This window comes from Mirounga leonina, unplaced genomic scaffold, assembly GCF_011800145.1.
Source record: "Mirounga leonina isolate KUSES-001 unplaced genomic scaffold, KU_Mleo_1.0 Mir_128, whole genome shotgun sequence".
NCBI lineage: Eukaryota > Metazoa > Chordata > Mammalia > Carnivora > Phocidae > Mirounga > Mirounga leonina.
This window is the reverse complement of record NW_023270320.1, coordinates 41,537,347-41,550,583: the sequence shown is the minus strand read 5'-3', so window position 1 is coordinate 41,550,583 and position 13,237 is coordinate 41,537,347. Positions and strand designations below refer to the sequence as shown.

The 13,237-nt window shown below is 40.7% G+C and overlaps 1 protein-coding gene across 1 annotated transcript; it reads right to left on the bottom strand.

Annotated features, from left to right (window-relative positions):
• Positions 1-9,844: 9,844 nt before the first annotated feature.
• LOC118009892 (olfactory receptor 11A1) lies at positions 9,845-12,208 on the bottom strand. The gene has a single exon (XM_035003887.1). It carries the CDS (start codon positions 11,440-11,442, stop codon positions 10,441-10,443), a length of 1,002 nt encoding a protein of 333 aa, XP_034859778.1. The 5' UTR covers positions 11,443-12,208; the 3' UTR covers positions 9,845-10,440.
• Between the last annotated feature and the right edge of the window lie 1,029 nt (positions 12,209-13,237).

Sequence of the window (13,237 nt, the reverse complement as noted above, 5' to 3'; positions counted from 1 at the left end):
CTCAGTTACCCTAGCTGTTAGATTATCTAGATTGGATTGGATCTCATTGATAGCATTTTTAAGTTCTGCCAATTCACCTTTTATTTCTGTCCTTAGAGACTCTATGTTGCCATGAATTGATTTCTCCATTCTAGCCATTGTCTTCACAATTGCTAGCCTGAATTCCATCTCCGACATCTTGGTTATATCTGCATCCATTTGTAAATCTGCAGCATAAGTCATAATCTCTGAGTCTTTTCTGTTTTGGGGGCTCCTCCTCCTAGTCATTCTGTTGATGGGTGTTTGAGGGAATGTATAGAGTCCAAATTATTGACCAGAAGCCAAGCAAGATGCACCTGTTTTCTTGGGACCTTAGGGTTGCTGGCCTCTTGTTTTCCCAGCCTGTCTTCTGTGGGAGGGGCCTGCCATGCTGTTACTCAGGCAACCCTGTTTGGGTGGAGTTGCCCTGTGCCCCTGTGGTGGGGGATGGGCTCAGTGGGAATCAGTCTTTGGGGCTTTCGTTCTCTGGCGCCTTTCCCTCGTGGCTTTCAGCATTTCTTCCGCGAGTCAGAGCAGAAGAGACCATTTCCAACCCTCTGCCTCAGAGCAGAGAGATCACTGTCTGTTCTTCAGTGAGCTCTCCAGGCCACATTATCTCTGTTTCTGTCTGTGCTGCTATAAACTGCAGTGTCCTGGGTTGTGCACCCCTCCTCAGCGCTCCCAGTCCTGCCTCCAGGTCGGGGCCCGTCTCTGCCCTTTGTGCTTCTAAAACTGGCAGCCGCTCCCAATTTGTGCACACACGACTCTGCCGCTCCGGGTTTCCATCCTGGGGACTGCAGTCACATGCGCGCGACCCCGCCACTCTAGGATTCCGCCCTGGGGGCTGCAGTTCACAGGCTCGACCCTGCCACTCCAGGTTTCCATCTGGGGGCTGCAGTTTGCTGGCGCAACCCCCTGCTCCGGGTTTCTGCCCCAGAGGCTGCAGTTCGCAGGTGCAACCTCACCGATCTGGGTTTCCATCTGAGGGCTGCAGTTCAGCTGCGTGCGACCCTGCTGCTCTGGGTTCCACCCCGGGGCTGCCCTAGAGTCCTTTCCCCACCACTACTGGTCTGTGAGTCTGTGCCTGTCACAGTGCACGAGGCTGTCGCTCACTGGCTGTGTAGGATCCCCACATCCAGGCCCTCCTGCTGCCATTTATCCTCCAATATCTGCCGCGGAATCACAGCTCCCCACTTCATACCTCAAAACCAACCGCCTGCGATATTCTGTTGTAGAGATCCAGATCTTCTTACATCTCAGGCTGGTTTTGTGGGTGCTCAGAGTGGTCTGGTGGATATGCAGCTCAATCCCGGGGACCAGTTGAAATAGGGTCCCCTACTCCTCCACCATCTTTCCCCCCTCTCCTGTAATTAGGTTCTTATCCATTCATTACTTTGGTCTTGCCATGATGCTGACCTATTATCCTCACAGAAAGTTCTTCTTTGTCTCTAGTGATGCTCCTTGTATGAAAGCCTATTTTCCTTTCTATTTATTTTTTTATTATGTTATGTTAGTCACCATACAGTACATCATTAGTTTTTGATGTGGTGATCCATGATTCATTGTTTGCGTATAACACCCAGTGCTCCATGCAATACGTGCCCTCCTTAATACCCATCACTGGGCTAACCAATAAGCCTATTTTCCTTCAGAATAAAGCAACATTCCAGATTTCTTATACTTTTTATTCCCACGGGATATTCCTTACCTCCTTAACTTTTTACCTATTTTTGGCTTTATATTTCAAGATTTTCTATTCTACATAGCACATGGTCTATCCCATATGTTTTTTTATTTCAAATAGCCAACATATAAAACATCATTGGTCTCAGATGTAGTGTTCAACAATTTATCAGTTGCATATCCCATATAAGTTTTATTCATGACTTTTGTTCTACAAAAATAAAGTGATCTATGAATTGCTCAATGAATGGCTCCTTCCTTCTGACAGAGAGTCATAGGTGTGGCAGAGAAGAGATTATTGCATCATGTCATAAGAGAATGCACTCTAGTTCAGTCACTATGACATGTCCTCTGGTCTCTCTCTACATACCATGCACTGTGTTAAAGCAGAGAATACATATTACATCTCTTTGTGCCTCCCCTGTGATCATGTGATTACACATTATGCTTTGTGGAGTCTGATCACATGCCTGACAAATAATTCTGTTTAGAACAACAACTCAAGCTACATGGATTAAGAAGAGCTCTAGCTTGGGAAGAGTAATCCTGACATTCTCAGGCTGGGTTTTCTGTTCAGCAGCTGCATATGACCAATTCTCAGCCTGGACTTCCTTCCTGGATCATCTAGAAGTCAAACTTTTCTTTCCATATCCAACCTAATGACTTGTCACAGTATGGGTTCAGAAGTTATTTTGAAATGAAGGAATATTGCATGGACAATCTGAGTTCACACCTCTTCTGGCTCTCCAAGCAGTCTTTCCAAGTCCCCAGGATCTGGTGAATATAGGCTTTTTTCTTTCCCTGAATGTCCATCCTTTAGCTGGATACTGTATGGCTCTGGACAACAAGGTATCAGAGGAAATCCAGCCATTGGATGTTGTGAAGGTGAGCAACAGAGGTCAAAAGTCCACTAAGGAGTCAGGAACCAGTCAGGGTAACAATAATCCAGGGCATCAGTAGTAGGTAAGATTCAACATGAAGTTCATTCAGTGCTTCATTGGAGGACATGTAATAGGATTCCTAAGGACCAGAGCAAATGCTGAAATTTGACTGGCCTGGGAATATTAAGTTAAGATGGAATAGGATATATGGATATAGAGAAAATTTACATATAAGAATTGGTTTCTGAGGGGCACCTGGGTCGCTCAGTCAGTTAAGCATCTGACTCTTGATTTCAGCTCAGGTCATGATCTCAGGATCATGAGATTGAGCCCCACGTCCAGCTCTGTGCTCAGTGGGGAATCTGCTTGAAATTCTCCTTCTCCTTCTGCTCTTTCCGCTGCTCCCAAGGGTGCTCTCTCTCAAATAAATAAATAAATAAATAATAAAATCTTTTTAAAAAAAGAATTGGTTTCTGAGAAGAAATACAAGAACCCCTTTCTGAAGTGCCTTTCATTGTTATTGATAGTGTATAACCCTAGCTCAGGGTAAGATGGGAAGGACAGAATTATGTCTCCTGAATTAAAAAAATAAAATGCAGAATTATGACTTGTGCGTCTTGCTATTTGAATTGTGCATTTGTAAAGATCCACACTTGTGACCAGGAATTTTGAAACAAGGATTTGACAGTAGCTTCACTAGTCACTTCTCATGCCTGTCCAGCACCACCACCACCCTTTACTCTCCACCACCATCATTTCCCTCATTACCTTTCAACAAAATATAAGCCAAGTCTACAGCATCTATTGAACATCTGCTGTGAAGAAGTCATTGTGAGAAGTCTTGAAAGGGTGATCCATCAGCACTATTGAATCTTAGATATAGATGCACCGTTTGTTGTAATAACAATCTAGTAAAGTATTTTACAGAGCTTTGCCAGAGTTATTTTGGTTGGTATGTACTTTTTTATTCATTATTTCTGTTCTTTTTGGGGGGAGGAGATGAACGTTGAGACTGCCAACCCTCCATCTTTCTGACATATACCAAAGAATATCCCATGTGATTTAATGTATAGTGTATTAACCTCATTTTTTATTGAGGTTTATTTTATTATTTATTTTATTAACCTCATTTATTTATAATATTTTTAACATTTCCATTTTTAGAGGCACTCCAAAGAAATAAACCTTCAAAAGTTGGAAATCTAGGTTAAATTCATGTCCCAATAGTGACAATACTATCATCTTTATCCATCTAAATGTTAACTATAACTCTGCATGCTTGAGTTTTCTCTGAGGCTTGCTCCTGTGTTTGTTCAGTTAAGGTTAAGTATATATCAATAAGAGTTGTTCTGCCTTTGAAAAACTTAATGCATCCCCAAATCTCCAACTGGGAATTCCAGATAAAATTCACTCTTTCACTGTAAAATATGTTTCCTCTTTAATCCTTCATTGGGCAAGATCTTATCTACTCTGCCTCAGATACACAGAACATGGATATCCATGAAATGCCTCTGTCTTGCTGTTAGAATTTGTGCAAAGGGAAACACACTCCCTCCTCACTTTCTAAGATCTGATGGTGTAACACAGAGCACTGACCCAAAATTTTGTGTCCAGATCAGGTAGATAGAACTGGGAATTTTCACATCTGCAAGCTGGAAGGTAAAGAACTTTAGGGTGAGAGAGAGAGCTCAAGGGTGCACATTAAATGATCCTTAAAGGTTTATGTTAAATAATAAGAAATTACTGGTTCTAAGGTCAAAAGATAGTTGAATATTAACAATTACATTTGGTTCAACCTGTACATGGGTACAGCCTATGCTACACGTTTCATTCTGTCTAGAGTCATATGCTGAGTCTCCAACCATTCTAAGAATTCTTGGAAAATGTGACCTTTTAGGATGTATTTCAGTAAGTGCTCTTCCATAAAACACCCGCCCCATTTCCAGGGCACCTGCCTTCACTAAACCTTCTCCATCAGTTTTCATTTGTCTGGCAATTTGAAACTGACTTTAAAGGTTTTCTGGGAAGCAGCAAATCCTAGTCTCTGAATGCCCCCAACTTTTTCAAGCTGATTTCTTTTCACATGAAAAACATAAAGACCAAACCTTGTTTTGATGCATTTTTAGAATAAACAGATCTGAGGTGCTCTTTCAGTTTGGCTGACTTCATATTTCTATTCAAAAGAATTTTCCACCCCAAAGCCTGAGGCCCACCTTGTTAAAACTGCAGGCTCCACCCACATGCCCTTAGCAGATACACTTAGGTTGGCCATCCTGGCAGCAGCTGCTCCAGGTCTCAGTTAGCAAGCACACCAGTGTATATCTTCTTAAAATGCAACACTCATCTGCCAGGGACAAAATGCTGCCCAAAACAGTTAAAGAGAGCCACTGTAGACAACTGAATTAAAGGGAAAAGAGGCAAGAACACAACAGAAAAATTCAACTCACACCAGAGACACTCCCTGGAAGACCAGGTCCTGGAAAACAGGAAACACTGCACTGCAGGACATTGCAGGATCTCTTCTTCATAATAATAGTAATAGTAGGGGACTTTAAGACCCCACTTAGATCAGTGGACAGATCATCTAAACAGAAAATCAATAAGGAAACAGTGGCTTTGAATGATACACTGGACCAGATGGATCTAACAGATATATTCAGAACATTCCATTTTAATACAGCAGAATACATATTCTTACCAAGTGCACATGGAATAAACATTCTCTAGAACAGATCACCTCTTAGGCCACAAGATAAGTCTCAACAAATTCAAAAAGATCAAAGTCATACCATGCATCTTTTCTGAATACAACACTATGAAACTAGAAATCAATCACAAGAAAAACTCTGGAAAGAACACAAATGCATGGAGGTTAAACATAGATGCAAAAATCCTAAGCAAAATACTATCAAACCCAGTGCACATCACAACACGTGCCCTCCTTGCACTGGTGTTATATGTAACTAATGAATCATTGAACACTAGTTAGTGGCTAACTAAACATAATTTAAAAAGAGAAAGAAATGAGTACCTTAAAATAAATTGTTTTGTTGCAGTGAAAAAAAAAATACTAGCAAACCAAATCTAACAATACATTAAAAAAAAAATCATTCACTATGATCAAGTGGAATTTCACCCCAGAATGTAAGGGTGGTTCTATGAAAAATCCACAGTGAACATCATACTCAATGAGGAAAAACTGAGAGCTTTTCCCCTATGGTCAGGACCAAGATAAGGATGTCCACTCTCAACACTTTTATTCAACAAAGTACTGGAAGTCCTGGCCACAGTAGTCAGACAACAAAAAGAAATAAAAGGCATCCAAATCAGTAAGGAAGAAGGAAAACTTTCACCATTTTCAGATAATATGCTACTCTATATAGAAAACCCTAAAGATCCCACAAAAAATCCACTACAACTGGTAAATGAATTCAGTAAAGTCTCAGGATGCAAAATCAATGTACAGAAATCTGTTGCATGTCTATATACTAATAATGAAGCAGCAGAAAGAGAAATTAAGAAAATCATACCACTTACAATGTCACCAAAAATAGTAAAGTATGTAGGAATAAACAATCAAGGAGGTGAAAGACCTGTATTCTGAAAACTATAAAACACTGATGAAAGAAACTGAGGAAGGGACAACAAAATGGAAAGACATTCCATGCTCATAGATTGGAAGAACAAATATTGCTAAAATGTCTATAATACCCAAAGAAATCTACATACTTAATGCAATCCTTATCAAAATATCAATAGCATTTTTTACAGAATTAGAACAATCCTAAGAATTTGTATGGAACCACAAAAGACCCTGAATAGCCAAAGAAATATTGAAAAAGAAAAGCAAAGCTAGAGGCATCACAATTCTGGACTTCAAGTTATATTACAAAGCTGTAGTGATCAAAACAGTATGATACTGGCACAAAAACAGACACACAGATCAATAGAACAGAATAGAAAACCCTGAAATAAACCTATAATTATGTGGCCAATTAATCTTTGACAAAGCAGGAAATAATATCCAATGGGAAAAAGACGGGCTTTTCAACAAATGGTGTTGGAAAAACTGGACAGCCACAGGCAGAAGAATGAAATTGGACCACTTTCTTGCACTCTACATAAAAATAAATTCAAAATGGATTAAACACCTAAATGTGAGGCAGGTAACCATAAAAATCCTAGAAGAGAGCACAGACTGTAATTTCTCTGAGATCAGCTGTATCAATCTCTTACTAGATATGTCTCCTGAGGCAAGAGAAATAATAGCAAAAATAAACTATTAGGACTTCATGAAAATAAAAAGCTTTTACATGGTGAAGGCAATAATCAACAAAACTAAAACGCAACCTCTGAAATGGGAGAAGGTATTTGCAGATATATCCAATAAAGGGTTAGTATCCAAAATATATAAAGAACTTACACAACTCAACACCCAAAAAAGCCAAATAATCCAATTTAAAAATGGCCAGAAAACATGAACAGACATTTCTCCAAAGAAGACACAGAGAGGGCCAACAGACACATGAAAAGATGGTCAACACTACTCCTCATCAGGGAAATACAAGCCAAAACTACAATGAGCTATCACCTTACACCTGTCAGAATGGCTAAAATTAACAACACAGGAAACAATAGGTGTTGGTGAGGATGTAAAGAAAAAGGAACTCTTGGGGTGCCTGGGTGGCTCAGTCATTAAGCGTCTGCCTTCGGCTCAGGTCATGATCCCAGGGTCCTGGGATCGAGCCCCGCATCAGGCTCCCTACTTGGCGGGAAGCCTGCTTCTCCCTCTCCCTCTCCCACTGCTTGTATTCCCTCTCCCATTGTCTGTCTCTCTGTCAAATAAATAAATAAAATCTTTAAAGAAACCACCAGCATTTTTCACAGAACTAGAACAAATAATTTTAAAATGTGTACACAACACAAAGGACCCCAAACAGCCAAGGCAACCTTGAAAAAGACTAGCAAGCCTGGAAGCAATACAATTCCAGATTTCAAGTTATATTACAGTAGTTGAGAATATCACCCAGTGCTCATCATATCGTGTGCCCTCTTTAATGCCCATCACCCAGTTACCCTATACTCAACTAATGAATCATTGAACATTATATCAAAAACAATGATGTACTACACCTTGGTTAATTGAATTTAAGTTAAAAAAATTAAAATATTTTTAAAAATCAAGTTATATTACAAAGCTGTAGTCATCAAAACAGTATGGTACTGGCACAAAAACAGACACATGGATCCATGGAACAGAATAGGGAACCCAGAAATAAACCCACAACTCTATGGTCAACTAATCTTTAACAAAGCAGGAAAGAATATCCAATGGAAAAAAAATACAGTCTCTTCAACAAATGGTGTTGGGAAAACTGGACAGCAACATGCAGAAGAATGAAAGTGGACCATTCTCTTACACCATACACAAAAAATAAACTCAAAATGGATTAAGTACCTAAATATGAGACAGGAAACCATAAAAATCCTAGACAAAAGCACAGGTAATAATTTCTCTGACATCAGCTGTACCAACATTTGTCTAAATATGTCTCCTGAGCCAAAGCACATAATAGCAAAAATAAACTGTTGAGACTACATCAAGATAAAAAGGTTCTGCACAGCAAAGGAAAAAAATCAACAAAACTAAAAGACAACCTACAAAATGGGAGAATATATTTGCAAATGATATATCTGATAAAGGGCTAGTATCCAAAATCAATACAGAACTTATCAAACTCAACACACAGAAAACAAAAAGTTCAGTTAAGAAATGGGCAGAAGACATGGATAGATATTTCTCCATAAAAGACATACAGATGGCTAACAGACAGATGAAAAGATGCTCAACATCACTCATAATCAAAACCACAATGAGATATCATAACCTCACACTGGTCAGAATTGCTAAATTTAATAACTCAGGAAACAACAGATGTTGGTAAGGATGCAGTAAAAGGGAAGCCCTCTTACACTGTTTGAGGAATGCAAACTGGTACAGCCAATCTGAAAAACAGTATGGAGGTTCCTCAAAAAGGTAAAAATAGAGCTACCCTATGATCCAGTAATCACACTACTGGGTGTTTACCTAATAAATACAAAAACACTAATTCAAAGAATACATGCATCCTGATGTTTATAGCAGCATTATCTACAATAGCCAAAATGGAAACAGCCTAATTGTCCATCAACAGATGAATGGATAAAGAATATGTAGTGCATATATACAATGGAATATTACTTAACCATCAAAAAGAATTAAATCTTGCCATTTGCAATACATGGATGGAACTAGAGGGTATCATGCTAAGTGAAATAAGTCAGAGAAAGACAAATACCATATGATTTCACTCATATGTGGAGTTTAAGAAACAAAAGAAGTGAGCCAAGGGGGGAAAGAGAGAGAAACAAACCAAGAAACAGACTCTTTTTAAAAGATTTTATTTATTTGAGAGAGAGAGAGAGCAAGAGAGAGAGCACTAGAGGGGAGAGGAGCAGAAAGAGAGGAAGAAGCAGACTCCCAGCTGAGCAGGGAGCCCAACACAGTGCTCCATCCCCAGACTCTGGCATCATGACCTGAGCCAAAGGCAGATGCTTAACCAACTGAGCCATCCAAGTGCCCATGGAACAGACTCTTAACTATAGAGAACAAACTGATATTCACCAGAGCGGAGGTGGGAGGGGGAATGGGTGGACTAGGTGGTGGGGATTAAGGAGTGCACTTCATCGTAATGAGTACAGGGTGACCTACAGAAATGATGAATCACTATATTGTACACCTAAAATTAATATTACACTGTATGTTAACTATACTGGTATTAAAATTAAAACTTAATTAAAAATGTCTTTACCAATCATAGAGCACAGTAAATATTTGCATGTGGAATATGTCCTTACACAATGTACACATCTGAATCTGCTCTAAAATTTTGCATAAAAAAAGGAGGTATAAGTCTTTGAAACAGGGTTGGCAAATGCAGAGACTGAAGCTATATAATTGCTACATGGGGTTGCTATAATTTTCTCTCCAATTTCATATGTTTGAAATTGTCCACAATAAAAGAAATTAAAAAGAAATAAATAGGGGTGCCTGGGTGGCTCAGTCGTTAAGCGTCTGCCTTCGGCTCAGGTCATGATCCCAGAATCCTGGGATTGAGCCCCGCATTGGGCTCCCTGCTCGGCAGGAAGTCTGCTTCTCCCTCTCCCACTCCCCCTGCTTGTGTTCCTTCTCTCGCTGTGTCTCTCTCTGTCAAATAAATAAATACTTTAAAAAAAAAAAAGAAAGAAAGAAAATGCATTCATCTTTAAGTTTTAAAAAATATTGTAGAGCCTTAGACCAGGCAATTGAAGTTCTAAAGATTTATTGAAGTAAAATCTGGATGCAAACTATATTCATATGGTGAAAGAATTGCATACAACTAAAAAGATCCCACAATTGTACATTATTTAAACAAGTCATGTTTAGCCATTCTAAAAAACCCAAAAGAGTATATAAGTACATACTTATTGAAATAGAATAATGTTTAAGACACAGTGTCCAGTAGAAAACCAGATTACAAAGTTTCACAATCCACACATAATACTAGTAGCCAATATTTCCAGGTCAGCTTTCTGTTGCTACTTTTGTGTATCTATTTTTTCTATTAAATATACATAGACTATTTTAAAAAGAATAATAAAAGATAAAAGTAAATTTTAAGTTAGCTTGAAAATTGTTGATCATTTTTAGAGTAACTATAGAATGTTTTACAAAGGGAAAAGTCAAAATAGAACAAAGTTCTTCCTCCCCAACAAGTCCTGAAAGACACCCCAATGGAGACATCCAAAGTCCAAATAAAATATTCACCACCATTCTCCTTCAATCAGGTGTTTCGGTGTGCTTAATATACAGAAGCCTTCGCAATGCATGATGAACCTCCTTATTCCTCAGGGTGTAGATCACAGGATTGAGAAGAGGGGTAACCACAGTGTAGAGCAGGGCAAAGACCTTGGAGAGGAGCTGGGAGTGGATGGCAGAGGGTGCAATGTACAAAACCATGAGAGTTCCATAGAAGGTGGACACAACTGCCAGGTGGGAGGAGCAGGTGGAGAAAGCCTTTCGCCTCTGGTTCCCCGCAGGGACCCTTAGCACAACTACCATGATCCGGGCATAGGATGTCAGAATCAGTCCAAAGGGGGCAGTGAGGCAGACCACAGAAAGAATGAATGTTGTCATCTGGGTGATGCTGGGATCCGAGCAGGCCAGGCCCATCAAAGGCATGAAGTCACAGTAAAAGTGGTCAATGTGGCTGGGGCCACAGAACCTCAGTTGACCCATTAGGGCCACAACCAGTCCATCTACCATAAAGCCAGACAGCCAAGCAATGAGCACCAGCCCCAAACACCCTCTGGGCCCCATCAGGACAGGGTAGCGGAGTGGATAACAGATCGCCAGGTAGCGATCATAGGCCATGACGGCCAGCATGAAGCATTCAGCCGTGGCTAGAGAGCCAAAGATAAAGAACTGGAGCAGGCATCCGGCCACAGAGATGGCTGCCTCCTGCAAGAAGCCCTGCAGCATTTTTGGCACCACTGTGGAGGTGTAGAGGATCTCCAGGAAAGACAGGTTAACCAGGAAGAAATACATGGGTGTGTGGAGACTCTGTGAGCTAACCACCACCACAATGATTAGCATATTCCCCACAACAGTGGAGACGTAGATGACAGTGAACACAATAAAGAAAAGGAGATGCAGCTCAGCTATGTCATGGAAACCAAGGAGGACAAATTCTGTGATAGTTTGGTTTTCTAGAGCGACCATTTCCATGGGGATCATCCAAGCTGCTCTCTGGCAGAGATTAAGGGAGATATTCTGGTGCATCTCTTCTCCTACACCAACTCCGAGAAAACTAGGGCTAAAAGGAAAATGATGAGAGTGAGTCTCCAGAACAAAAGTCCCTTGCACGTCCTCACCTCTCCCTCTTTGTAGTGGCTTACTCCTTGTCCAACTCCTGCTCCTGGAGCTGTCCTTAATTGTGCATGTTCTCCATGGCTCCAGAGAGTTTATCCAAACACCAGTGCAGTCTTCAGAGCCCTCCACCCTATTAATTCAACCCAGTGTTTCTGTGACACAGTGAATCCACCATCCTAATCTGTAGAACCACCCACACAGCCTTCCTCCTGAACAACACCCTCCAAATGCCTGCTAGACACACCCTACCCTCAGCTCAAAATCAGCATGATCAAACACAAATTCCTCTATCCTTCCCAACCACAACCAAGCAAGTGAGTGGTACAAAATTCTGCTTTGATACTGAGCTTACCATATCATAGTCATTTTCATCTGAATTTCCTCTCCCGTTCCCCACCCCCAGTCAGTGACGTCCCTCACACATTCCCTCCTCCTTATACACCACTCACTTCAAAGCCCCTTCATGACCATCTCAGCACAGTTATCTCTGTGTGGCCTGCTAGTCCCCAATTTTCCCTCTCCCTTAGCAAGACAATCTTCTTTAAATGCTTGTTTCATCCAGTCATTCCAGATTTTATAGTGGAAATGTGATCAGTGATAGTGCTGGGAAGTATAGGTGCTGTGGGAACAGAGACCAAATGCAGAGGAGTAGAGGAGGTGTGAGAATCTGGTCAGGGAAGGTAGTTTGTAGGCTCAGTTTTGCAGGACAGGGAAGAGCTGGCCAGGCAACAGGCAGGAGAGTGGGCAGAGCATTCTAAGCAGGGGAGGCATCCATGAAAGCAAAGATATGTCACTGAATTTTGAAGATCTAAAAATGGGTCTGTGTACCTACAAGGAAAATCTCCTATGCTATCCAAAGTGATGTGTGGGGTTTTATATTGAAAACAGTAAGAGTACATCAAATGATTGGGAGCATAATGGAAAGATACAGAAACAAACCCCTTATATTCATTTATACATACACACACACACACACACACGCATACCAAATCCTAACAATGTTATTTTTTAGGCTGCAGGATTGATAAGCATATATTCTGTTTATTATCACATAAAATATAAGTTCTCTTTAATACAGAGAGGCTAAAACATCAGTTGCCTAAGAGGTGGACCTGGATGGCTGAGAGCCAAAGGTGGGTGGGAAACTTCACTTCACGCTATTTTGTACTTCATGCCCAAGGCCACATCTGCCTTTTTCATATATTCCAGAGTCCCATTCCCCTGCCTGCTCTGACTATGAAATATTCGAAGGTCCAGTTTACATTTCATCTTCTCCATAAAACCTCCTTGACCAGTAGAGCCCTTTACTTCTTGAGCAATCATGCACTAAGTATATAGTGTAGAGAAGATATTATGCCAGGTGCTGAGTATTCTAGGTCAAATGAAACCGGTCCATATGCTCATGGAGCTTACAATCTTATGTAGAAAATGGACACATCAACAAATAATTGCAATACACTAAAAGAGAGCTCATGGATCTAACCTGTAAGAAACAGTCCTGGGGGGTGGGGTGCCTGGTTGGCTCAGTCGTTAAGCGTCTGCCTTCGGCTCAGGTCATGATCCCAGGGTCCTGGGATCGAGCCCCACATCAGGCTCTCTGCTCAGCGGGAAGCCTGCTTCTCCCTCTCCCACTCCCCCTGCTTGTGTTCCCTCTCGCTGTCTCTCTGTCAAACAAATAAATAAAATATTAAAAAAAAAAAAAAGA

What these genes read in the sequence shown, in the direction of transcription:
- LOC118009892 (XM_035003887.1), bottom strand. Translation starts at nt 11,442, where the DNA reads ATGCACCAGAATATCTCCCTTAATCTCTGCCAGAGAGCAGCTTGGATG.